The sequence below is a fragment of the Labrus bergylta genome, chromosome 15 (genome assembly GCF_963930695.1).
Source record: "Labrus bergylta chromosome 15, fLabBer1.1, whole genome shotgun sequence".
In the NCBI taxonomy this organism is placed as follows: Eukaryota; Metazoa; Chordata; class Actinopteri; order Labriformes; family Labridae; genus Labrus; species Labrus bergylta.
In genome coordinates, this window is record NC_089209.1 from 9,538,129 (window position 1) to 9,564,882 (window position 26,754).

At 40.3% G+C, this 26,754-nt stretch overlaps 2 protein-coding genes across 6 annotated transcripts; one reads left to right on the forward strand and one right to left on the reverse strand.

Annotated features, from left to right (window-relative positions):
* The first annotated feature begins 333 nt into the window (after positions 1–333).
* aida (axin interactor, dorsalization associated) lies at positions 334–8,879 on the forward strand. Its single transcript, XM_020628401.3, has 10 exons — positions 334–653; positions 1,446–1,512; positions 1,607–1,660; positions 3,016–3,070; positions 3,156–3,219; positions 4,132–4,235; positions 4,805–4,927; positions 5,174–5,296; positions 5,988–6,105; positions 6,203–8,879. Exons 1-10 carry the CDS (start codon positions 547–549, stop codon positions 6,300–6,302), a joined length of 915 nt encoding a protein of 304 aa, XP_020484057.1. The 5' UTR covers positions 334–546; the 3' UTR covers positions 6,303–8,879.
* Positions 8,880–9,773: 894 nt separating this feature from the next.
* On the reverse strand, positions 9,774–26,703 carry mia3 (MIA SH3 domain ER export factor 3). Of its 5 annotated transcripts, none has more exons than XM_065963410.1 (28): positions 26,543–26,702; positions 24,996–25,129; positions 24,813–24,899; positions 21,820–24,658; positions 20,767–21,099; positions 20,403–20,530; positions 17,221–17,352; positions 16,945–16,966; positions 16,762–16,850; positions 16,602–16,679; positions 16,366–16,476; positions 16,212–16,283; positions 16,022–16,126; positions 15,790–15,912; positions 15,395–15,443; positions 15,096–15,148; positions 14,901–14,991; positions 14,624–14,762; positions 14,266–14,428; positions 14,141–14,176; positions 13,945–14,012; positions 13,483–13,568; positions 13,086–13,199; positions 12,368–12,430; positions 12,234–12,280; positions 12,027–12,095; positions 11,196–11,613; positions 9,774–10,857 (listed from the first exon to the last, which is right to left on the reverse strand). In XM_065963410.1, the coding sequence occupies exons 1-28, from the start codon at positions 26,661–26,663 to the stop codon at positions 10,598–10,600; spliced, it is 6,030 nt and encodes a 2,009-aa protein (XP_065819482.1). In that variant the 5' UTR covers positions 26,664–26,702; the 3' UTR covers positions 9,774–10,597. The 5 variants fall into 5 exon arrangements, with proteins under 5 accessions (XP_065819482.1, XP_065819481.1, XP_065819484.1 ...); XM_065963409.1 differs by having other exon boundaries at positions 15,356–15,443; XM_065963412.1 differs by lacking the exon at positions 13,086–13,199 and having other exon boundaries at positions 15,356–15,443; positions 26,543–26,703.
* Positions 26,704–26,754: the final 51 nt, after the last annotated feature.

Here is a 26,754-nt window from a genome sequence, read left to right on the forward strand (position 1 = left end):
GTACACTAAACCTGTTGAATATATATATTTTAAATGTCTTGCACAGAATCAAGTTTGTGCTTTTTTTTCAATTCCATGTTTTAAATGTTTCACAAATCCACCACACAGATTGTTACACAGGTCATTATCAGTCAAACACAGAGCTTGTTATATGTTATGATGGGCTATTTCTTAAGTTTGAAGATATATATTTTTTTTTTCAATGAAAAAAGTATTTAATAAAAAACAAAACATGATTAATCCCAACATTTACACTTTTACAATTCAACACTTCCGGTTGCCGCTCACTCGTGCGACTCCGCATCTCACATCGCGCGCTCCCCCCTGAGCTCCAGGCGGGACTTCCTCTGTGGTGCGGATGCGAAATACAGAGTGAGCAGGCAGAAAGGGCTTGGTCGGGGTGTCACTAGTGTATGTGCGGCTCTGGATAGCAGAAAACCGGGCTGACGAAGCCGCCGCCGCCGCTCCTGTTGCTGAAGCCCCGTAGATGAATCTCCAAGTCGGCTATGCTGCCCTGAGAGCTCCGCGTGTACCCGCCCTGCCAACATGTCTGATGTCAACAAGACTATTCAGAAATGGCACGCCAGTTTTAGGAAAGGCACGGACTTTGACTCGTGGGGACAATTAGTGGAGGCTATAGATGAGTACCATATGTAAGTTGCGTTCAACATGTGTGTCATTACATCTTTTTCACAAACACGGTTTTAATCCTGTGAGCAGCGAGTGGATCCTCTTCTCATTTTAAACCCATCTCTGCGTAAAGTCTGCAGGGCGCCTCTGTAGCGTACAGAGGCTGCACGGGGTGGGGGGTTGGGGGGGTTGGGGGGGCTTCACAAGAAGTTCACAGCCTGCCGAGCTGTCAGTCAGCTCCCACAGCAGTAAACAAACCCTACCCATCCATGACGTGATGTGGCAGTGGTTTGCAGAAGGGACCAGGCAGGCAGGCAGGCAAGGCTGCTGTGTGCATGTTTGCATCCCTGCTTCATCCAACAGGCATTTCGAGTTCAGGGAGAGTCAGTCATTTCATGTGTCATTTAAAAAATCCTCAGGAAATACGCGCAGTTTGTTTCATTATGTGTCATGCAGTGCAGAAACGGGCCAATATTCCTGGGAGTATTGAGAAATAGTCAGCCACACCCTCTCATTGTTATGGGTGGGTTTTCATCTGTGCACTGAGGAATGTTTCCTGCTTTCTCATAAAATCACTTACTTTGCACATTGTTTAGGATGTCATCTGCTTCTCAACTAATTCATTTAAAAAAAAAAAAAATCTGGAATTGCACTTATAATGTCAGATCTATACCGCGACAAGCTATTTTGTTGACCACAAGAGGGCGCTGAAATGCACAATTAGGCACTAATGTAATCCATACATAACAAGTGGTGCTGCAGAGCCTTAACGCACGTTGTTGTTGTTGTTGTTTTTTGTTGTTGTTGTTGTGTAGTTTAGCAAGACATCTGCAAAAAGAGGTCCAGTCACCAAATTCACCTGACTTCACAGAGGAGCAGAAGGTAATCATTACATCTCTGTTTAACCTTCTGGACTGAAAAGTTAATTATTCAGCATTAAACAACAAGTTTTTCTCTTCCTCTTCTTTTCTGTTAGAAAACGTTGGGAAAGATTGCAACATGCCTGGAGATGAGATGTGCCAGTTTGCAGGTTTGTGTCATATTGTACAATGTATTAAATGTTCACACGATTTGTGATCATTGCTATCATCTTTATTTTAAATAGTCAAAAGCTAACACATGAAAGGAATTTAATATCCATATTTTTCATGACTCTTAAGTCTAATTACACAAAAGTGGACATGACTACAAGGCAGAACATATAACAGGAAATGACCCGATGTTTACATCTTAAACAGGATGGTAAATTGGAGACTAAAAAAAGTATTATCTTAAATAAAATCAGAGGAATTTTTGGGAATAGTTTTTTGAATGATGATGATGTAATGAGTCCAAACCCCCTTAAATGTTTTGACTGTCCGCTGAAATAGCGATTTATCCCAAATTTTTAAAACATACTCTCCTGTACTCAAGTTTTTTTGTTTTGCTTAGTTTTTGTCTCGTTCCTTGATAGAGGCAGGGTGGGTTAAAAAAACAAACAAAGGAATCTGAAATGCTGTGTACATGTGAAGTGTTCCTTAACTTAAAGGTCCTTAAAGGGTGTTCATTTTCTTTTAAATGTTTCTATATTGATAGTTGTTATTAGTTTCTTCATGTTTTCTTTAAAGAAGAAACTCTTCCCTGTGTGATGGTTTAAATTGTAATCATCTTTTGATTAAGATTAAGATTTAAGATTTACTTTATTGATCCCTGCAAGGGGAAATTTCAGTTTTTACACTCTGTAAGTCATGAACACACACATGCAGAAACAGGATCCTATGGACATGCACTAAAAGGTGTGGAGATGCCGGGGGAATCAGACAACTGTAAGTAAAGAAGATATCATCAAACGGCTAAAAAATCTGGACTATATTTCTTATAAGTTCACTTTGATAAATAGGGGGGGAATAAAATATCAACAGGGCAATACATCGTTGTGTGATGTTGGATCGCTGGGGCCAAATATCGATATTTTAATACAAACATAAGTCGCTCTAGACTGATTTCCCTGGCAGTTTGATGAACCATGTCACCCATTACATGTATGAGGGCAGCGTGAAAGTTAGCTAATTGGTTAAAGAAGAGGCTGACAGGCAAATAAAGGGAGCAGAAGAAGACAGCAGGAAAAAGAAGTTAAAAGATGAAGCGTGATAAGAAGTGAAACTGAATTGAAGTTGCAGTGAATAAATACTTGAATCCTGCACTTGTGCGTTTAGTATTCTTGGGTTGATCAGATCATGTGATGTATCATTATGGGATCGTCTTACAGTACTTAAATGATCACAGAATCACTGCGTCCTGATATTATCGTTATTGTTGGACCATCTTGTGAGTGACCAAGCGATCCTCACTCCTATTTCTAGATGTGTAAAACGTTAACTGTGTCATGTTTCTGTCCCTCTGCAGTGCACACAGTCAACAGAGGAGTTCAAGTTAGAGGAACTGAAGAGACTGGAAACCAGTAAGTGGAGTGAATTGGGGGTTAAAGTGTAATCCTGTTGTCATGACGGCACAATCTCATTTGAACTTGCTCTTTTTGTCAACAGTAATTCAAAATACTCTGACCTACAACAAAGAATTCCCCTTTGACGTGCAGCCTGTGCCCTTAAGGTAAACATCCATCATGAAACATCTCACTGTTTGAAGGATGTGGTTTACACTGTTTCCTGCTTCTGCTTTAAAGTTCATTTATTAACTTTGGATTAATGTGACAGAAACATCTCGGGGCAAAGTTCTCTAACTACCTTTCATGAAACTAGTAACTGTTTGAAATCGTCTTGTCATACCATTTATCCTCCTTTTTTGGAGTTAAAACTGAAAGGGTGTGTATTTTTTTTTAACGCATATCTTTTCTTCCTCTGTACGCTTGGAAAGTTTACACTGAACCTTTTTTTGTTTTAGCAGATATTTGACATTTCTTGTCATGTGAAAAGCTAATCGTGTTTGATCTTTTTACTCTGTCTATCCTCTTAGTATACAGAAGATAAATAACATGATGCCACACGAGGAGACATCGGACAGTCAAACAATGATGAACACCTAACGACACATTGGGCACATATTGTCAAAGAGGAGAATCTGTAGAATAATAAACCAACAGCACAAGTGACATAAAGAAAGTTAGCAATGTTTCCTAAATGAAACGTCTTTCTTTGTTTACATTGCTTTCAAACATAATAAGATTGACTGTGATTGATATAAATGTTATGAGACGCTAGTGAAGAAGAATACATTCTACTGCATGGATGGACTTTTAATTACATATTCAATATTTCTTTTTTGGATTTATTTTGGGGCTCGATTTTGACTGTAATTTATTATTTGATTTAAACCCTCGTGGTTAAAATACATATTAACAAGGACTTCAATCTAAAGCGAGCACAAGCTAAAAGAAGGTTAACTCTCTCTTGCTCTCTCGTGTCATGTGGATTAATTTCACATTTATATTATTTTCATTTTTATTCTTCTCCAAATAAGAAGTGACTAAAGAAGCTGTTTTTTTTTTTTCTTTCTCCGTGTCAGGAAAATTCTAGCTCCAGGTGAGGAGGAGAACCTGGAGCTGGAGGAGGAGGACGATGCTGCAGCAGGAGCAGGTTCTACAGAAGCGTTCCCCCCGCGAGCCCCCGGTAACGTTCAACAACTAAATCTCAGGCGAACTAATGCCGTTTTGGTTTGTGATGTTGTGCGTCCTGTTTCTGTTGTGGAGGGCTGTTTGATTGTGTGTCTCATTGTGTTCTCTCTGTCGGTGCCGTGCATGGCTTCATCCGCTCATTCCTGCTTCATTTGCAGCTTCACAAGGTACGGCTTTTATCACCTGACGGCGTCTCAACCTGTTCTCTGCTGCATGACAGGCGTGTGTTTTTTTTTTGTGTGTTTTTTTTCACATGCACTGTATTTAGCTAACAGGTTTGACTTCACCCATTTAAGGCTATTTTATGTCGATCTTGTGACTTGGAAAAAAAATAATACTGCTTCAATTTAAAGATAAGACGCCTAAATGTTAAAAGTCATCAATAGTTGAAAGCTACCTAAACAGAAGCTCAAACCATCAATAGTTACTTCACACTAAATACTGGATTGAGATGGTAAAAAAAAATATTCTACTTAAATTGTTTTCTGCCTCTGGTTTATGTTGAGCCATCGTGATGTCACCACCTATCGTTATGGTTACTGATTAAACCTTTGTCCCCTCCAGGTACCTTGTTGCCACGGTTACCCTCAGAGCCAGGGATGACACTACTTACACTAAAGATTGAAAAGATTGGGTTGAAGGATGCCGGGCAGTGCATCGATCCTTACATGACCATCAGTGTCAAAGGTAATGATCCCATCTCATTGTGCATATTTCATAAGATATGATGTCAGGCTTAAAGTGGTGAGACCAGCGCAGCTCTCAGATCACAGCCTCACCCTTTGTCGCTACCCTCCTGTCTTCTTTTAAATAAAACCACTTGAGTGCTTTAGAAAGGTTGTTGAAAGGCAGAAGAATATCTGCCAGAGCAGTCCTTACAGAGTTTGTCTGTCAGCTGTTATGAGATAATACTGTTCTGTGTTTATCCTGCAGATGTGAACGGTGTAGACCTGAACCCGGTGCAGGACACCCCTGTGGCCTCCAGGAAGGAAGACACCTACATCCACTTCTCTGTGGACGTGGAGATCCAGAGACATGTGGAGAAAATACCGAAAGGTAACACACGGACAATTCATCTAAAGTGACATACTGTTAATATAATAACATCATTTTTTTTTTTTTTACATTTTCCACAGAGAGAGATTCACAATTAGTGACATGTTTCACTGTAGAATGACAACAGTATGAGATTTTTCATCAGAAGGCTCTACCTTAGAACAGAACTGGTCAGCAAAAATAAAGGATGCACCACTTTGTCCACAGGGGGCGCCAAAATCGACATGTTCTGGAAGTTTCTCAGGCAGGTTCAATATCATTGGTTAAAACTGAAATGCACTCAAATGTAAGGAAAGTACGACTTAAGATCCATTCATCCATCCATTATCTATACCACTTTTTCCCATTCTGGGTCACAGGGGTGGTGGGGGGTGGGGGGGTGCACACTGAATATACAAACTCTACACAGAGAGGTACTGATTTAAACCAGGAGCCTCGTCTCTGTGAGGCAACAGCCCACCACCAGAAGTTGATTTTTTTTTCTTTCTGGGATGAGCAAACACATTTCTGTGGGATTTGTTTGAGCTTAAGAAAATGTACGATAAGGCCGATGTTATCCTTTGAAGCTGTGAGGATCTTGACGTGCATGTGTGCAGAATTTTTTTTCCTCAACAAAGAGCACTCTGTAGTTTCAAAGAGATAACACCACTGATGATGTTATGCCTTCTTGTCATGCTTCACATTCCTCCAGGAGCAGCTATCTTCTTTGAGTTCAAGCACTACAAACCTAAAAAGAGGTTCACCAGCACTAAATGCTTTGCCTTCATGGAAATGGACGAGATCAAGCCGGGCCCCATCGTAATCGAACTGTAAGTCAACCAAAACTACTACTTCTTTTTTTTTTTAATTCAAGGATTCCTTTTTACATCTTTTTACACATTAAATATACAAATTCTTCAACTGCAGGTATAAGAAGCCCACGGACTACAAGAGGAAGAAACTGCAGCTCTTAACAAAGAAACAACTCTATCTTCATCTTCACCAGACGTTACACAAAGACAGTTAAGTCCCAGCACGTCTGGATTTTTGAACCACGTCTGTAAGTCTCTCTCTTACATCCACACGGTGCAAAATGTGGTGGTCCGCCTCCTCACATCCAGCAATACTAAATCAACCTCATAGTCTCTCTTTTTTTTTTTTAACAAGTATATGAAGAAAGCAAAGGGAGATGAGCTCAGACCACCATATTACTTTAGCTTTTTTATTCTCTTGTTACTTTTTCATATCCCTCCTGTTGTTAGAAAACTGTCTTCATAAACAAAAAATAAAACAAAACTGACTCTAAAGCAGGTTTATGTTCGAACAGCCAAAACCACATCTTCACCAGTCTTCCTCAACTCGCAGCTTTTTTTTTTTTTTTAGGAAACAGGACAAAAAGTGAGTTATTGCAGGTGCTTCACCCGAGTGTGTTTTCAATTTGACTTACTCACTCGGTGTTGGTGCTGTTGGACTCTTGACTCTTAAGTTTTTTTTTTAGTTTTTTTTTTTAAAGCAAAACATTAAAATACAACTAATATGTGGACTTGTCTGGGAAGTCATGGGAGAGTTTGCAAAGAAACACTGAATGATATCTCGTCAGAGCAACATGGAGTGCTCTGTGGAGCCCCAAGAAGAAAAAGAATCCTGTCAAAATCCACTCATGGCTTCAAGAGTTTGAACGTGCCATAATTAAAGACTTTCATGGTGTGCTATTATTATTATTATTATTATTAATGAGATCAATTTAACAAACTGACCCACAAAATGAGTCATAAGAATCTATGTAAAAGAAGAAAATTGTATTCAATAACCATATTCATCTTCTTGCTTAACTGACTGATTTAAATTTTAACATTTTATAACAAAGTTCATTTTTAAAGTGTTAAATAAAACGTGTTAATCCATTTACTGCTGTCTGACTTCCATGAGCAGAGTATTTTTTAAACATTTAGTCTCCGTTTTGTGCTTTCTGTTGTAAACTCCAAATCAACACGTTTTTTTTTACCACAGTAGTGCAGAAAATCGTTACTTTTAAAGATAGTCATGAGCATCGTGTTTAAACATCCAGCAGACATGGAGCAACATCAGCGAGGCGTTTTTTTGTGTGTGTGCCAATTTTCACTCTTTTTGTTCTACTTTGGTCTCCACCACCGTTTTGAAGGAATTATCTGGCTTGTTGCTGACCAACTAGCTGCGAGCTTTTTGTGGATGCTGTGGCAGGAAAGTGTGCAGCGATCCACTAAACTACGGTGGCCAATGAGGGCAAACAATTAGCAACAGCTACAACGATTTGACATGAGAAAAGACTTGCAGCAAACTCGTCCACCATCTCGGTGGCCTGGAGCACTTCCGTTGACGACTCAGCGGATATCGTTTTTTACTTTGCAACTATGGTGCAGTTTCAGCTTATGGCAGCATGTTTTTTTTTTTCATTTGCGGCACCTTTACATACCGGTAGTTGGATTTTGTGGACTTGAGCACGTTTATGAATTTGTATCGTTGTATCGAATTTGCTGCATGATTTTCATAATGTAAGTCGACTCGGCCACTGCAGATCGTTTGTCCTCGTCAGCTAAGTTCTTAACATGAATTCTGATCATATATAAAAATAATATTCAACATTAAAAGTCAGATTATTCCTGTTGGCACACACAGACTGCATAGTGGGCTTTTGTTTAGTCACAGACTGTATTTAATTCAGCATTAACTTTTTGAAATGTTAGAAATGAAAATACATGTTTGTCTGTTTCGTTTATGGTTTTAAAAAGTTTTGTTTACTTTGTCATAATAATAGATCACAAAAATGATAAAAGGCCAGAGTTACGCACTCAGCGACCCTGTAGCTTTTAAAGCATAAATAATTAAAGTCCCCATGTCAGTGTGTTATTACATCATAGTTTAAGAGTGTTTGAATTCTGATTTTTTTTTTTTCCATTCTTTTGTTTAAATGAATTCAGAGTACATTAGATGTGGCATGATGTGGATGTGTCTGCATTCAGTGTGAGGATTTAGTTATTTGTTTTTATTCGGGTTTTTCCTAAACAAACAGAAATGAAGTGATCAACTGAAGATTATTCAGGTGTTTTTTTTTGTTACTTTGCAGTTCAGTTGTGTTATGTCGTTTGATTCAACCAGTTCATGTGTTTAGTTTTTGAAGGGACAAGAATTTTGCACTCTGACATCTTTCTCTCAAGTTGCAGATCAGAAAAAAAAAAAAAGCCTCGAACATTTTGACTTTTACATGCCACCCTTTTATAAAGCGCTTAAGAAAAAGAAAAGAGAAAGAAGTGTTACTTTCTGTTTCCATTCCGACTTTGCAGACGTTCTCCCTCACTGAAACGTCTCCATTGTGGTATTTGTTTTTCAGATTTTATTTTTGTAACGTCACACTTTTCAGGACTGTAAATTAACTCGGATACACTAACTGATGAATATAACAAGTGTATGTATGAAGCGCTATGATTTGGTTGGACTGAGATCTGTGGAGTGTTTTGAGTTCGGTTGAAACTGACGGGAATTGTATCAAAACATTTACAATGCTTTTCATTTTTAATAAACTACAACTGAAGCCGTTTGGTGGATGATTTCATTCAGAAAACCAAAACATGTTTCTCATTTATTTGGCGGAAAGTATCTGTTAGAGCCGGACCGATTCATCGCCCAGCCGATAATATCGGCTGATATTAGCATATCAAGTGACTCTATCGGCTAATTTTATCTCAGATATGTGACGATATTACTAGATTTATTCACCAGTTAATTAGCATTTGATTTGAGTATAGTTAAATAACACTAGCAGTCCCCTTCTGGCTGTCACCAGCAGTGTGCTTTAGGCATTATCACTCTTCAGAGTGTCAAGCGGTGATGCACGTACATTTCCTGTTGAGTTACCTTCTGGTCTACGTTCTATCTTTTTGACCAGTGTGTGATAACTGCATTTGAGAAATCGACACAATAAATGTTTATATCTATATCGATCCATCTCTCCAGATCAAAACAGAGCGAAGAAAGGTATCGGTATCACATTTTCTTTCCTCACCAATATCGATATCGGCCCCTAAAAACTCATATCAGTTGGGCCCTAGGAACAATGGAGGCAATAGTTTCCTGTGTTTTAGTCAAAGCTGGGAAGGACTGAATCTGCCAAAATAAAGAAATGAAGTACTCTCGTAAGTATCATATCAACCAAAAAGAATGTTTTCAATGTAAGAGGGAAAATTTGATTTTTTTGGCAAGAGGTCCACGGGTTGGTGGGGGTTGTGAAGAGTTGGGGTGGGATGTGATTTCAGTATAAAAAGGGGCACATGGTTAAAATGTTTGTAAAAGGAAAACACTGACTACATCTCGTGTAATGTATACCATGGACTTGCATCAATAAAAATGAAGAGTCATTTAATAAAAAGTAAACAAAATGGATTTTTGCTGAAATCGACTTCATCTCCATGAATTTCTGTATTTATACCCACTCCTATCAATATCAACATTTAATGTTTGGTGGTTCAGTCAAAGGCATTTTAATTTATTTATCAAGTTGTAGTTTTGCAGAAATCGTTCCCAATAAAAAGTGAACACACAAAACCAAAAAGTCAAACAGATGGACAGAAGTGATTGATGTCTGTAGATATTTCTGAGAAGCTAAGCAGCATGCAGGTTTTGGATGAATTAACAAATCAACTTTGAATAACAGAACTGATTGTTAAGGTTTCAGCTAGGGAGCAGATGTATGCCTTATTTTTTTCCAAGTAAAGCAAAGGCGTTTAGACATATTGGAAAGTACACAGAGCTTTTGTGTAACCAGCTGATAATATAACACTGACATTTTTTACATTCTTTATTATTAAAATTTCTACCAACATAGTAAAATAAGTTATACATCTGGCCATCAAATCACACATTTGCTTTACAGTCTGTTCAAAAAGCAACCGCTTTGGGAAAATGATGGTATTCCTGAAATGCTAGAAGCTCCTTCCTTTTTTTAAATAATTTCCACAGGAAATGACATTTAAAAAATTGCCCCTTAAAAATCATTGCTATATATTCTTTTAAGATCAACAAAACAGAAATTCCTCTGGCGTAAAATTAATTATTATTGCACAATAAGCTGTTTAAAAAAGTGGCAACCCTTTTAAATTCACATCGATTTCCGACACATAATGATTGATGATGCTTTAATTGAAGGACCATGTTTCTTTTTCAACAAACATCATTGCAGTTTTATTTTTAGAACTGAATCATGATCTACGTGTTTGGACTGGATCTGGGTTGTTAATGAGTTTGGGGGTAAATTCAAGTTCAAGTCCTCTGCCGCAGCTGGTGGCATTTTTAAGGCTTGACCATTGCTGGCCTCCCTGAGTCCTGAGGGGCCTCCTGCCTCCCATGTTGGCCCTGTCCGGGGCCACTGTGGGCTAGCGCTGAGTTCTGGAGGGCATCGGGTGGAGCCTGACCGTAGGCGTCACCAGGATGTGCAGGATGGGGAGGGACACCTGGAGGGAGGTTCATTGGTGGGCTGGTGTGGTCACGCAGGCCTGGGAAGCGCATGTCTGGAGGCATGGGTAGACGCGGTCCCATGGGTCCACGGATACCTAGACAAGAGGGTTAAATATGAATGATAACGTAGAGATAGAAAGGCTGAAAAACATCCTAATACTCAAGAAAACAACCAACAAACTGAAGCACCTCATGGCTTTGTTTCAATAATGTTCAGCTACTTGCTGCTGATGCTGTGCTGAACTCATATTCCCTACAATTTAACATTTTGCTAAAATAACGACTATTTCTTAACTTCCAATCACACCCAGTAAGTAAGCTCTGCCCTCAAAAAGGTACAAAAGAATCCCTGAAACTCAATCATCCCCAAACACTAAAGTTCAATGTGTTTCTTAAAACCACGTTGAAAATAACTCCAACAGGCTGAACGCACCATGAGGAGGCATCGGTCCAAAGTGATGAGATGGTGGGGGACGGAAGTGTGGGGGAGGTGGACCCCGAGGATCAATGACATGTCCAGGGCCCGGCCTGGGTAGGAATGTGTGTCCATTGGCGGGCCAAGGTCCAAACTCTCCTCCCATTGGTCCAGACAAAGGCATGCCTGGGTGCCCATTGGCTGGTAGTGAAGGTCCATGAAGAGGAGGAGGTGCATTAGGAGGAAGAGGACCATGAGGTCCTGGTGGGAGGTGGTAGGGTCCCGATCTTGGAGGTCTGTAAGCCCCAGGAGGAGGCAGTCGCCCATGGGGTCCAGGAGGGAGGATCTGGTCATGGGGTCCAGGGCCAGGAGGAGGTCCCTGACCCATTGGGCCTGGCGAGTCCCTGATCGGAGATGCTAAGAAGGATCCAGGGCCCTGAAGAACAGACAGATTGTGAGAACGAGTCCTGTGCTGGATTTTCAAATACAACACCTAGAATGAGTCTGTCCTGACACCAAGAAGAGATGGAAACTCGTTAGTCATGCTGTAAGAAATCCACAAACCACAATTTCAATCCCAACAAAAAGTGCTCAATCACATGACCAGTAACCACACACTTTGATTATTTGGATGAAAAAAAAAAAAAAACAACCCAAGTATCCAACAAACTTTTAATCTAATGTTTCAATAGTTGCTGCGTCTGATGAAACCACACACATAGCCAAAAAGTTTAAGTCAGCCCCAGTGTTACAAAATGCCAGGAATCTCTCTTCACAACTCCAGATCCAGCTTTAGAGAAAAAGGGGTTGGACACCGTCACACCTGGACTGAACAGCCTCTATACTCACAGGCTCTGGACTGTCTGTGGAGGCATCAGTCACTGTCTCGGCTTTTATTTGTGGATCTACTTCCTGTGTCTGTTTTAGAGCAAGGACAGACACAACGGACACTTGTATAGGAGGGTCTATGCCTTCACAATATGGAGGGGAGGAGGGTAACATCAAAAAAAAAAAAAAAAGACGAAAGAAAAGTGTTCTGATTTGAAAAAGACTTACAGATCCGTCCATGTTGGCAGGCGAGGAGCTTCGGGGGCCCATCATGTCTGAATGAGGAGACACAGCACAGTGTTACAGGAAGGTTTTCAAAGTGAAGGTGAACTCTTGAAATTCAGAGACTGAGGACGACATACCCATCCCAGAGATGTGTCTGTTTTCAGCGTAGCGACCGTGTGGGTCTGATGGAGGTCGTGGACCTGAGGGGGGGGGAAGAAAACGAGACCAATCTAAGAATGAAATCCATCAAGACTCTGCCGTCCACTTACCGAGGGGATGAAGAGAAAACCAACTTTTAACAAGTGTAAAGATTGGTCATCTTAGTCTGTGAGACAAAAGACAGAGGGACAACGTATTCTGGATGACTTAAAAGCCCCTGAAAACTTGGTTTCAAATTGAATTCCTTTTTTCTCTTATACATTACTAAATACAAACCAATTATTAAATCATGAGGGAAAATTGTTTGGTATTATTCATGAATACATTCTAATGATCACGCTTTACACGACTGCGTGGATTTATAGATGGACGCTGTTTTAGAAAACATGTTTTTAGGGGCTTTGAGGAACAAAAGGTGAAGAAAATTCAACAGAAACACAAAACTTCAAAATAAAGGAAATGTCTTAATGATTCGATTAAACAAAACAAGAGCATGAAAAGGGAGTTGAAGGCAGAGGACCAGAAGGTTGCAGGATGTAATACAGACTGAGAAGCAATAAAAAGAAGAACACAAGCAGGTGAAGGAGCTGAAAAGAATAGTGAAGTCAGGTGCACAGGAAGGTGAAGATTTCAGAAGACGGTAAAAGAGGGATGATGCCCAGCTGTAGAAGTGGACAGTAATCCATCAGAACTCACCATACGGGTCAATCCTTCGCCCCACTGGGGCTGAGGGAGGGCGCCTGGGGCCCTCTATCATTATCGGAGGGGACGGTGCACCCCCACTCACAGGAGAGGGGCCATATGAATCACCTGTTTTGATCAAACCATCCGTTTACCAAAAGGAAAAGAAAGCACTAAGAATACCCAACAGTCTTTGCAAAGATGTAGTCCTCGCTCCAGGCTCAGAGAAAGTCAACATGTACAACCACACAAAAGAACTGGAATCCTTTTACCCATTCAGCATAAAATAAGGCATAAAAGGGCATGCAGGATTTCATCAGAGAAGAGCCTCCTCCGTCTTCTCAAAGCTACGTAGGACGATGAATATACCAGTGGAGAAAAAAACAACAGTCAAGCTGTGAGGACTGCTTACCTTGGCGAGGGCCTGCAGGCTGTCCAGAGTTTGGTCTGAAGAGAGGAGCACGGCGCTCATTCAGCTGCGAGGTCAAGACAGCAAGTCTGCAAATGGGGGAAAAAAACGATGTAAATGTTTACCATGGGTGGGCAAGCTTTTATTTTTATTATTGAGTAATCAGCTCAGTATATCGGAAGATCTCCCAGGGGGCTTCAGCAAGTTGTTCCTACTGTCCAACCAACAATCTCCAAGAAAATACTTATATATGTATATAAAATTGACGACTATATTAAACAGAGAAGAATAGCAAAGTGTTACGATTGAGGAGATGAACTAAGTGTATTTTTTGTCATTTTAGCTTTAAAAAATAATTTTCTAATAAATGTTTCCACGCTGGACACTAAGAATTTAGACTTGCCTCCAGAAATGTAACACACCAAACAAACAAACAATATCTAAACTAAGTTTGCAAACACTTACTTTTCCCGGAGCTTTGAAGTTTCAAGCTTCTCTTGATTCAGAGCTCGCTCTGCGTTACGAGCATTTACCTGCAAACCGGACGGGAGAATTAGAGTTCTGACACAACTTGAATGTCTCAACAAATTGTTAATAATATAAAAACCCTTATAGTTCATTTTTATGATGTTTGTATATAGAAGTAAATTGTGCAACCTACCCAGTTGGAATGAGTTTTGTTTTCCTGTTCTTTAATCTAGAAAAGAAAGAAATAGACATTCAGTCAGGGGGTCGGGTGTCAGGAAATTGTTTTCCCTGTACTTGCTCATTTCACAAGAAGTCTACCTGATCTTTATAAACTTCCTCCGTCTTCTTCATCTGCTCCTCCATCTCATTAATGCGCTGCCGTAAGACTTTAACCTGCTCTTCAGCCTCCACGGCTTTTCCTCCCACCTCGGACAGCATGCTCTCTTTGCTGCGTCGCTCCAGCTCCTCCTTCGTCAATCTCCTGTGAAACCACAAAAACACACTTCTTCCAATAACAGTCACACAGCTTTTTACACTGGAGGCACTGTCGTCATACTTTTGACTGGGTTATGATGACAACGGAATAACGTACTCATAGTTAGGATAAAATGTGCAGATTTGAATGTGTAACAGCAGCTAATAAAAGCTGCTGATTGATGGTCACGGCTTCACTTACTGCTGCAAAGCGTTTTCCTTCTGCTGATACATTTCCACCATGATTTCATTTTTCTGCTGCAGGATCTTGAACTGGTTTTCCACATGGCTCTTCTCACTTTTTAGGGATGCAATTGCGTGCTCCAGCTCCTGGTGTTGTTCTGTTTGCCAAAAACAACAAGAGCGTGTTTGTTTAGAGGGAGGCAGAAAGAAAGATGTATTCAAAGGTTAAATGTTTATGCAATTTTTCTTTTACCGCTTTTTTTTTTTTTTTTAATCAAAACAAACACGACACTCACCTTCCATTGACTTTCTACTCTTTTCTTCATTGAGTAGTTTGTTCATGAAGCGATCACGCTCTTCTTCAACTACAGAGAGGGTGGTCTGGACCTGGAATCAAACATGTGGAAAACAAAAAAAAAAACCCCACATTTAGAAACTGGAATATGTGTTTACAAGTATGGTGAGCTTTAATTAACATCTTGACATCTTACCCGAGAAACGTCCATCATCTGTTTGATCCTGTTCTTTATGGCTGTCTGCTTGTCTGAAAAGGTCAATAAACGACTTTGCATAAATCTGAACACATCAGCATTTCTTCTGCGACTGACAAACAGAATGTGTGATGTCTTACTGGTCTTATTTTAGATTATACACTTTAAAAATAGTAAACTACCAAAATCTATGTACACATGCTCAATCTATGTCAGAGCTTTACTCATTTCCGTAAATCAGAGAAAAATTTCCGACTGACCAGGTGCAACTTCTCCATTGGCTAAAGCTTTGGTGTCACCTTTTTGTGAATCACAAGCCTCCAGGTCTGCCAGAAGATCAGACAGCACCTGCAAAGAGACAATTTGATGTGGAGAGAGTTAATGTCAAGTAAGTTAAGAAGTAGAGTTAATGTGTAAAGCTGATATCTAAGACAAATTATAACAGCATTAAAAACACAATTCTGTCAGAGCCAGTAGCCTAGCAGTTAGTGCCTACGCATCATGTACAGAGGCCAAAGTCCTTGAGAGCAAGTGGCCAGGGTTCAAATCACACTTGCGGCTCCTTTCCGCCTGTCGATCCCCACTCTCTCTCTCTCTCCCCCCGGTTTCTGACTCTATCCACTGTCCTGTCTCTAAAATATAGGCATAAAAAGCCCAAAAATAAATCTTAAAAATAAATAAATACAATTCTGACCTCAACGTTGTGATCTTTCAGCACCACAGAGTCCTCCAGCTCTTTCTGGGACTTTTGGTAGACTTTAATTTTCTCATTCAGCTCCTTGTGTTTTTCCTCCCAGACCTTAATGTTCGCCTTGAGCTGTAGGAATAGAAGAGTGCGTCAGTAAAACAATATCTATCGATGTAGGCATCGCTTAACAGACTTCAGTGACGGCAGTGAAAACATACAAGTTTGCATGTTGTCTCACCGTTTTATTTTCTTCTTTTAGTGCTGCAAAATCTTTCTCCAGACATTTTTGATGAACGCTTCGGGCATCTTCGCGGATCTTGGCCTCGTCCAGGAGCACAGTGGTCTGTTGCAAACACACAGGTTAACACACACGCGGTTGAACTTCATGCAATATTGCAATGTGTAGAAAATGATGTGAGGACAGGTACCTTAGAGAGCGCATCCTGAACCTTTTTCCTGCTGAGCTGCAGCTTCTCGTTTGACTTTTCTAGTTTTTCAATCTGTTAAAGAAATGATTAAGCATCACATATCTGAGATGACGGGCAGAGATTTAAAGCGGAGGTCAAATCGTGAAGCACTTACCCTTGTTTCATTCTGCAGAGATTTTGCCCTCTCGTCTTGGAGGAGTTTGGTGTATTTATTCTTTTCCTCTGCTATTTTTCTATTTCTTGTTTCGGCCTCCATAGCCTTACTCTGCACAAAGGTAACGACGGAAGCATCACTGAATGTTCATTTACAAAAAAGGAGCACACTCAACTCAAATACACCGGAATGAAAACAATTAACACAGAACAATCAAAACATTTCTATGTTCTTACCTCCAGGTCTTGCATTCTTTTCACTGTACAACTAACTGCTTCCTTGGACTGTTTTTCTTTTTCTTTAAGCTGTTCCGTCTTCAGAAGAAAGACAACACTTTAGAGAAAGTTTCAAAAGTAGCTTGAAGATTTTTCGTTCACGTTTCATTTTGTGGCTCACCTGCTTCTGGAGCTCAGACATCTTTGCGAGGGCATCTTCCCGCTCTTTTCTGAGTGCATGCATTTGCTCTGATAGCTTCTTTTCATCCACTGTATGCAACAAATATGATGCAAGGAGTTAAATTTTGCACTTTAACATTTTGTAAAGCAATGTGGTATGCAATATATATATGTGAAGACTTACCAAGGTATTGTCTCTTCTTCACCTGAGAAAGGGTTTAGAAAAGTTACAAGGTTAAGATCACTTCGATATAATTTGCAGTGACTCAGATAAAAACACTACATTGATCGTGAACTATTGGTAGGTTATTTTCCTCTTACGTAAGCAGATCAAAAGCAGCGCGCATGTACAGAGTCAATAAATGGAAGCGTACACAAAACCAATATTTTCCCTGTGCTGTTGTCAAATCCTGACACACAATTGAAGCAGAGATGAGAGAAACTGTAGTACAACACTTACTGCCAACACAGTCCTCCAGAAGAAGAGGGTGAAGGTCACGACTCCAATCAATGCAGTGATGACAACAGCTTGCCAAGGACAGCCATACAAAGTGTCGCCTGGCTTCCACTCTTCTGGTAGTAGTGAAATCATCTAAAAAAGGTCACATAAACACAAGCACAGTATTGAAGAATGATCGTAGACTACACTCAGGAATTATGCAATTCAGTTGGTTATCTATAACTCTATAAGTATAAATAATAAATAAAGGCTGTTAATTAAGTTGTCATTCCTATTGTGATTTGACTGTAAGTAACAGCTTGACTGAAAGAAGATACAATCCAGTAAGTAACAAACCATCTTCTTACACTAATTGACACATCTGATGAAGAAAAGTGTGAGTAATCTGTTACTCTATTCCCACCCCTGAGACAAAAGCTAATCAGCACATTACCATACAATAATAGTAGCAAGAGAGTAAGAGTAACACAGGCATACAGCTGCAAACCTCGTCAGCTCTTTCACATATCACCTGCTGCTAACACATTCAATCGGACATCAATATCCTGTCCTAGCGTCCCTCCATTGGCTCCCAATAAGATTCAGAATCGATTTTAAGACTGTGTTGTTTGTTTTTAAAAGCCCTGAATGGCCTGGCCCCTCTTTTTATTACCCTACACCTCATCTAGGCGCCTGAGATCATCAGGCATGGGGCCTCCTGGCTGTTCCCCCGCTCACGGCTCAAGCTAAAAGGGAGATCGGGCCTTTTCAGTAATCAGTAAAGACTCTTTTAAGTCCCGTCTCAAGACATACTTTTATATTTCAGCATTTGAGTCCCCTGGTCCTGAATAGACCGTTTCTTTCAGGTTCCTTTGTTGCTTTCTTCATATGTGTACATGTATATATTTCTCTCTTGTGGACGTTGTGATCTGAAGTTGTTTTTTTCTTTTTTAATGTATTGCACAGCACTTTGGTCAGCTGTAGCTGTTTTTAAATGTCTTGACTTAACCAATAAGGACATAACTAAGCATTGCTTTATACAACTGAATTATTACATTGCAATAGGGTTACTACATTTATGTGTGCATTTAAATCAATCAAGGATTACATGTTGCCAAAAGGCTGCAGCAAATAAGCATCACGACAACAAATAGACGACAACACTACCGCGGCTTAAATGTCCAGTCATGCCAGAGTAACCTTTGACCTGGCCATGAGGCGATTCAGACAGGAGCACACACACTCTTATGTTCAATTAAATACGGGGATTTAAAATTATTAACACCTCAAGTCTGGAAGGATTAACACGCTTTATTCAGCCTCTATTTCAAAAACTGTACTTTAAAAAAGGCCCACATTAAAAACATGTTTCAGGACTTTTGAATGCTATGTTTATGGATAATCAAACTATAATCAACAAGGAAACACAATATAGATAAACACCCATGTAACATATCTTCAGTGAACATGTAAGAAGCAGAATGATCTTCATCAATAAAAGACACACAGGTGAGTATCCTGAGGAGAAGTGTGTCTGCTTATTAACACGTCAGCAGGCCACGATAGCATAACAAATACGAGACGTGAGACAGGATCTGCTGTGCTGGACTCCAAAAATGTACACTCACATGCTGCAGCTGCTTCAGAAACAACAAGTAAACATGTTCCGGTTCCATTACAGGTCGGGGTAACGTGTCGGTCTCCATGCCTTAAGTCTTTTTGAAACAAAAGCGGAACTAGTCTGAGGGATGCTGGTTTGACAGATATTAGCTTTGTTAGCACGTCCGCGTTAGAAACCGAGCAAGTAAACGCTGATACGTTAGGCGAGCTAGACGTACACAGATGGGTGAAAATGTTACTACAAAAAAAAAAAAAGGCGTTTTGGAAGGTAAGTTGGCTTGACAGCAGGTTACAACTCCGTCTTGCGATATTTATCTGCCTTTTCCATGCCAAAAATGAGGCCCACTGCTTGAGCGAGTAGACAGCTCAACACCGGCTGTGCTGAACTTCAGCCTTCACCGCGACAGTCAACAAGACAGGGGGGAGGGCCGAGGTACGTTCAGGGAAAATCGGACATTTGAATACTGTCACTCATACAGAGGTTCCCCATGTGAAACTTGACAACTCATATTCAAATTGACGAGCACTTGAGGTGTGCTGTGTGTTCAAGAGTGCTACAAATACTCACTGAACAATTTTGGGGGATAATGTTACCTGTTAAAAGTGTATAACAGAGATGTGACATGTTGTGTCAATGGGAATCAAAACTTTCTATTTTTTTTTCTTCTCTCCATCATACCTTTGCATAATAAACAAATATCCCATGTGGTCAAATCTTTGAGGGAGTACATTGAGACTGGTCCAGATTTTTTTTTCAGTGTAGTATAGATTCTGTAACATTGTCTTTCTGTGGGGATTGTTTTATTTTAGGCATCGTAAGTAGTCTTAGGTATTTGTGTTGTGGACCTGTCAGAATATAAATGGGCAAAGAGTTAGGGAAAAATCGGAAATTTGAGTACTGTCACTCATACAGAGGTTCCCCATGTGAAACTTGACAACTCATATTCAAATGGACAAGCACTTGCGTGTGCTGTGTGTTCAAGAGTGCTACAAATACTCACTGAACAATGTTGGGGAATAATGTTTCCTGTTAAAAGTGTATAACAGAGGCAGAATATATTTGCATGACATGTTGTGTCAATGGGAATCAAAACTTTCTCTTTTCTTCTCTCCATCATACCTTTGCATAATAAACAAATATCCCATGTGGCCAAATCTTTGAGGGACTACATTGAGACTGGTCCAGATTTTTTTCAGTGTAGTATAGATTCTGTAACATTGTCTTTCTGTGGGGATTATTTTTATTTCAGGTATTGCAAATATTCTAATGTATTTGTGTTGTGGACCTGTCAGAATATAATGGGCAAAGAGTTTATTGCATAACTGGCCCTTGGTGTGCAAATTACGGTATCATCCTATCTTTCATAAAATCGCATTGTTTGCTTATGCCATTGATAGCAAATTCAAGTCCTGGGTGTGTTTCACAGCCTAGTGCTCTAGGTAACAGTTCAAGTCTGAGTAAAGTCAAATGAAGTAACATAAAATTTGCATTACGATTTAATAGAATCAAACGATTCACTTGTGACATGCACAGCTTGGATAGCAAACTAAGCGAACAAAGCTTGTGTAGACAGTAGACTTACCACTGAAGTCCACTCTGTCATTTTGGTCTTCATCAATGAAAGGATGAAGCCCATGTAAACCATTCCAGTTGAGAATAATCCCACTTCTTCATCAGTATCAGAAACTGGGTCCATGGAGTCCAAAGATCCTAGTGGAAGAAAACATACCAGTTAGTCAGTTTATGTGTGTTATGGTAAAATGAAGTTAGCCAAGACAAAACAAAACAAAACTTCTCAATAACTTTAAAATAATAAAGTTTCAGGGAACTTAACATGTTATGGACTATGCTGTTTATCACAAGTACCACTTGAATACTGACGATAATTGAACAGAAATTTAAAATTTAGTGTGAGGGCTTGGCAATGATCTCTGGCATTGTATTACCTGAGGAACCAGAGGATGAGTGTTCAACCTCTACACCAAGGCCCATGTCTAGGGGATTTTCCAGGGTGTCTTGAGGGACTCTCTGCATCTCTTCCGATGCACTGAAGCTCGGCAGATTGTCTTTGTTTTTATTAAAGTGTCCACCATCTTCCTGCATGTTGACATCTCGCCCGTTGTGGCGCTCATCCCAAACTGCCTGCTCTACTTTCGTTTCAGCTGGCCTTTTGTCATGGTCGGTTACTGTGAGGTTGTTATCGCTCTCAACCACAGGGACGCTGCTTGTCCTGTCTTCTTCAACAGTATGGGGCACGACGTGGTTTACGTCAGGTTCACCTGGAACACAAACATTGAAGTCCAAAACAAATGAGGTCAGTTTCCAGATTCATGCAAAAAAGAAAGTTAAAAATGATTATAGTTGTCATTAGCAGGGGTCTCCAACCACCACTGATTAGGTCATGTGGGAGCGTTCACTTTCAGTCTGTAAGCTAGTGAAGAAAGCATGAAGAAACAGGCGGCATGAACACGTTTTTTTTCTGGGGCTGCTAAATAAAGGCTCATGGACAGAGAGGATAGTGGAAACACTATCCATTCATTCAGCTGTTGACTGCCACCAAACAAAGCTCTGCATCAGACTGGATGTTAGAAACACGCTGTGCCTGTCACATAGCGCCACTGAGTTAAGTTTGAATTTTTAAAGTGTTTTCTACAGTAGTTGGGGTTGCATTATGCCTTTACTGTACTTCATATATACCGTATTAGCATGACATTAGTAGAGGATTACCATGAGGTGATTGACATGAGGTGGACCAGTGCCTAAAAGGACAATTCAAGGCTTCATGTCTGCAGTGTTGAATATCGAAATCTGCTTTCACTTTATCTGAAGATTTTTAAGCAAATGGACTAAACCAGTCTTTTCTGTGATGGCCCTATCTCAGTGGTTAAAACAAAAAATGAAGTGGTATGCGGAAGTGACTCTACCAATCGAGGAGCCATCCTACAACCATTATTAAAACAGAAAAGTCCAATTGACAGTAAGAGGAAAATAAATCTTACCTTGGACAGATTCTGATGCTTTTTCTTTTGCTAAGGGAGTGCTGTCACTGGCTGTCGAATACTTCTGGCGAAGGCTGAATGCAAGTTCCTGGAAGTCATCAAGTATTTCCGTCCCTTCATCTGAACTACTTGTATCTTTATGTTGCTCATAGTTCTGTTTTGTCTCCCAACTATCCAGCATCTTCTCGACCTCATCCAGGATGGTGTTCTCAGAGGCTTCCAGGATGCCCTCAAGTGAACTCTCGATATCTTGCATAGTTCCAGTGGTTGAGAGGCGCGTCGCCTTCATCTCTGTGTCCAAGTCGGAGAACATGGCCTCCATTTTGAAGAGATTCTTGAGACCCAGAAGCTTTTGGATCTTCTCCATTTTCTCCTCCGTGAAGTGGTTTCGAATTAGAGTCAGTCTCATCACGCTATCGCTGTACTCTGGCTCTGAAGCAGACGCACTGGGATCAGCTTCTTCAGGTGAAAGTTTGTCAGATTGTGAAAAAGAAAGTGCATTTTCATCGTCAAGTAATTCTTCTTTCACCCCTGCTATCTCTGTGTTGTGCTCTTCTTCCAACTTCTCTTGGAGTGGTTCCTCTTGAATCTCTGGTTGTAAAAAAGGCCAAAACTCTGCTTGGCTGTTATTACTCTCTAAATCTGTCCCCAAATGTTTGCGTTTCTGATTACGTGTGCTGTCATATACTTTATTTTCATCATCTTTGATGTCAGAATTCTTTGAGTGAATTTCTTCTATGGCTGGTTGCAGATTCCTTCCAGTTTCAGTACTGGCTAGTTCCTCATCTGCCATTATTTTGTTTTCAGTCAATCCCTTTTCCAAATCTTCACTTCTCTCTGTTGGAACATGATCCTGTACACCCGCATTCTCATTATTGACCTCCTCTTGCTCTGTGGCTTCAAAGATGTGCTGTTCATCTATTGTTCTAATATCCAATTCCTGAGCCTTAGGAATGGCATCTTGAGGTTCCAGATCATCTGACGTCATACTTTTCTCTGCTTGATGGTGTATTTGCTCATCGGTTGGTTGAAAGGTTTCCTCTGGTCCTACCACTTCTTCTTCATCATCATCATCATCATCATCATTTGACTGTACAGCATCTGTATTAGAAGGATCTGCAAAAACCTCATCTTCGTCCTCTGGGTCCTTTGATGCTTCTTCTGATGGTGGTTCTTTAATGTTTTCCTTTGCTTCTTTAAACATCGTAGGGGGTTCTGAAGCAGCTTCTTCTATCTCATCTTCATCATCATCATCATCATCATCGTCTTCCTCTGAACCAAAATCTTGAGCCGTCCTTTCTCCCCCAGTGACAACTGAAAAAACAGCATCTCCAAATGTTGTCCATATGTTCTTCTCCTCTTTGGGGGAATCCGATGATGGAGTGTCCAAGGCTTCCTCAGAGAAAGACAGCAGTGGAGTTTCTTCTTTAACTTCTACGTTATCCATTTGAGGACTATCTACATTCTCGCTTTCCTCTTCTTCATAAGGAGTAGTTTTCTTGGTTGTTTCCACGTTAGAAACTATGGCATCAAAAGTTGTTCCAATGCTCGTTTTTAACTTGGGGATTTGCACTCCTTCAGAAATGTTGTCTGTATAAGGTGGAGGGTCTTCTGTTTCTTCAGTGAAAGAGATCAAAGGAGTATCTTCTTGAACATTAAAGTCATCTTTAGGAGGCCTTTCTGTGCCTTTAATTTCCTCCTCTTCATATGGGGTAACTCTCTTTGTGATTTCATCATCAGAGATGACGGCATCAAAAGTTGCTCCCAAGGTAGTTTTTAAATCAGGGATTTGAACTCCTTCAGATATTTTGTCTGAATAAGGTTCTGGAGTTTCTTCAGAAAAAGACAGAAGTGGAGTTTCTTCTTTAACATCAATGTCCTCTTCTGATGGGTGTGCTACTGTTTCGCTTTCCTCCTCCTCAAAGGGAGAAACTCTCCTAGTGATTTCTTCGTTAGAGACGACAGCATCAAAAGTTGTTCCAATTGTAGTTTTTAATTTGGGGATTTGCTTGCCTTCAGATATTTTCGCTGACTCAGATGCTGCAGTGTTTACTTCCTCTTCAGAGTAAGACAACAGCGGAGTTTCTTCATTCAGCTTGATATCATCTTTTGGTGGTATCTCTTCATCTTCACTTTCCTCATATGGGGTGACTTTTTTGGTGATTTCTTCATCAGAGACGACAGCATCAAAAGTTGTTCCAAGGGTAGTTTTTAATGGAGGGATTTGCACACCTTTAGAAACTTCCACTAAATGATCTGCTGGAGTGTTTTTAGTCTCTTCAGAATAAGACAAAAGTGGAGTTTCTTCGATTAGAGCAAAGTCATCATCTGGAGCACTTTCCACATCTGGGCTTTCCTCCTTGTCATCATATGGTGTAACTTTCTTGGTAACTTCTTCATCAGAGATGACAGCATCAAATGTAGTTCCAAGTGTGGTTTTTAACTCAGGGATCTGACTTCCTTCTGATATCGAGACTTTTTCTGTAACAACCACTACAGTTTCTGTAGCTGTGTCTTTGGTGTCACTCATTTTTGGGACTTCAGTTTCAAGAGCCCCGTTCTCTTCTGTGCTATCTTCACCTCTTTCAGTAGCATGCGGTGTATCCGTCGGTTCTACTTCTGTAGGTGATTCAGATGTCCTGTCAAGTTTGTGTGAAGAGGCACTTTCATCATCTGGGACTTCATCATGGAGGTGCCCAGGGTTATCACGATGCTCTGTTTGGTCTGACGATCCCTTATTATCACCATCATCCTCCGCCACTGAAGATCCTAACAGTAAATCTACGTCATAACTATTAAACTTATCAAATCCAGTGTCAAAACAGACAAAATCTGTTTCCTGCAAAAAAAAGAACAAAAAAAACAAAACATTCAGGCACGGTAATTGCAGAAGAATTTGTAAGTGCTGCAGTGATGATATTTGAAAGCTGCATTTTATTTCAGATGCATTTTTACTCAATCAACAATGTATTTATTTATTTATTTTTCTTTACCTCTGCTGGAATTTCAATTTCTTTGTCAGTATAAATGTGGTTTACTGCAAGAAGACCCATCGGGAAATAGCCAAAGCTACTTCCGACCTATTGATAAAAAGAAAAACAAGAAAGTTTTGAGGATTATACCTACATAGAAAAAGCTCAATATTAATGGAGTTTTATTTGACATATTGCACTTACACTTCCTGCCCATAAGTCAGCCCTTCTTCCGGATAATTTATAGTAAACATAGATCGTTTCTGAAGTCTTAACTGTCAGGAACCGACAGTCTGGTCCAGAGAAGTCCTGTACAGCTTTCCCTCGAACCAGGAGCACTGTGAAAGCAAAATATGAAGCATTATCAAAAAGATATGGTTTAACAATCTTTTTTCAAAGCTCATTCCAAGAACGCAAAAGACCGGCTGCCAAGTGGCCTAGGGGCTAAAATCTGCACCCCACGTACAGAGGCTTTAGTCCTAGAAGCCGTTGGCCCAAGCAGGGTTCGACTCCAACCCACAGCTCTTTGCCACATGTCATTCCCCACTCTTTCATCCCAGTTTTAATAATCCATCCACTGTCCTCTCCTCTGGATGAAGGCATACAATGGCATACCGGATGGGCCGGCTGTACCTCAGTTGGTAGAGTTGTTTGGTGTTCTTGGTTCGATCCCCAGCTGAGCAACATGTCCGATGCGTCCTTGGGCAAGACACGTAACCCCGCATTGCTCCCGCTTCTTCAGTGGCGGTGTATGAATGTACTTAGTGTTGTACTTACTCTCCGATGTACGTTGCTTTGGATAAAAGCGTCTGCTAAGTGAATTGTAAGACCCCAAAAACAAATTTAAAAAGCCGAAACTGAATGATCTTTTAAACAGATGTACTCAATCAACAATGAAGTCATCCAGCAGAACAGGGTCAGCTCTGCAATATTGCCCCCCCCCCCTTTTTTTTAACAAAACATGCAACATGAAATGAAAGTGAAACTGTTTAATTCCAGAGATCTGCAGTTATCTTTACAGTTATGACTCCCATCTTACTTTCTCTGATTATATCTGTGGCCAGTTAAACGATTTCTCTCACCTACAGTAAACCTTTGGGTGCGTTTACAGGTGAACATTATCTATGACAACAGCTGTGACAATCCCATGAGACTGAATCAAGCAATAAAGTAAATAAAGTAAAAAGAGGGGGTGAACTGGGTCATTATTCTGAATTACTCCCTGGATATAATAAAGGTAGGAGCTTGTTGCTGAAGCTAAGTAAACAACAGTAACCTTGGTCTATGTTTAGTAGCGTTATCAACAAGGTGAAAATATAAACAACAGCTAATATTCCCTCAAAATCAAGCAATCAAACGAGCTTTTTACTTCATGTCTATTGTTAACAAGTATTTGTTGAGGTGAAACAATAGCTTGCCGGTGGCTAACTAGCTGCTAACATTAGCTACCAGTCCAGACTGTAGGACAGGCCGGAGATGCAACGCAAAGCGAAACCTTTCCAATCTAATGACGGCTGTAAGTATTAGCTCGGGTTTGGTAGGTCACACAGCATCAAAACAACTGCATGAGGTTATCCAGGTCGCACATATCGACCGGCAACAAGTCGAGAGATAAGGCGCAGTTTATGGTTTTATCGGGATGCGTGTGTGTGTGTGTGTGTGTGTGTGTGTGTGTGTGTGTGGAGATGCATCCTGCAAAGTCCTGATGAGCTAAGTTACAACAAGGAAGAAAAAAAACAAAAACAACTTACTGCTGCACTCTTCATCCGCGCATCTCTTTAAGTCGGAGAACCTTTTCTCCAAGGCTGCGGTGGATATAAAATTAAATAAAAGTAATAAAAAGCCCTGTCGGTAGAAGTGTTTTGCTGCCATGCTGGCAGTTTTTGTTTGACTGGCTTGAATCTGCAGCTTGAGCAGTGAAGGAGCCGACACGTCAGCAGATCAGATCCGGCTGGGTGTGTAG

Coding starts and splice junctions, on each gene's coding strand:
- aida (XM_020628401.3), top strand. CDS start 547: ATGTCTGATGTCAACAAGACTATTCAGAAATGGCACGCCAGTTTTAGG. Junction 1,513..1,606: donor ACTTCACAGAGGAGCAGAAG/GTAATCATTACA, acceptor CTTTTCTGTTAG/AAAACGTTGGGAAAGATTGC. Junction 1,661..3,015: donor TGAGATGTGCCAGTTTGCAG/GTTTGTGTCATA, acceptor GTCCCTCTGCAG/TGCACACAGTCAACAGAGGA.
- mia3 (XM_065963409.1), bottom strand. CDS start 26,663: ATGGCAGCAAAACACTTCTACCGACAGGGCTTTTTATTACTTTTATTT. Junction 24,659..24,812: donor AAATTGAAATTCCAGCAGAG/GTAAAGAAAAAT, acceptor TTTTTTTTGCAG/GAAACAGATTTTGTCTGTTT. Junction 16,851..16,944: donor GAAGAAGAGACAATACCTTG/GTAAGTCTTCAC, acceptor TGTTGCATACAG/TGGATGAAAAGAAGCTATCA.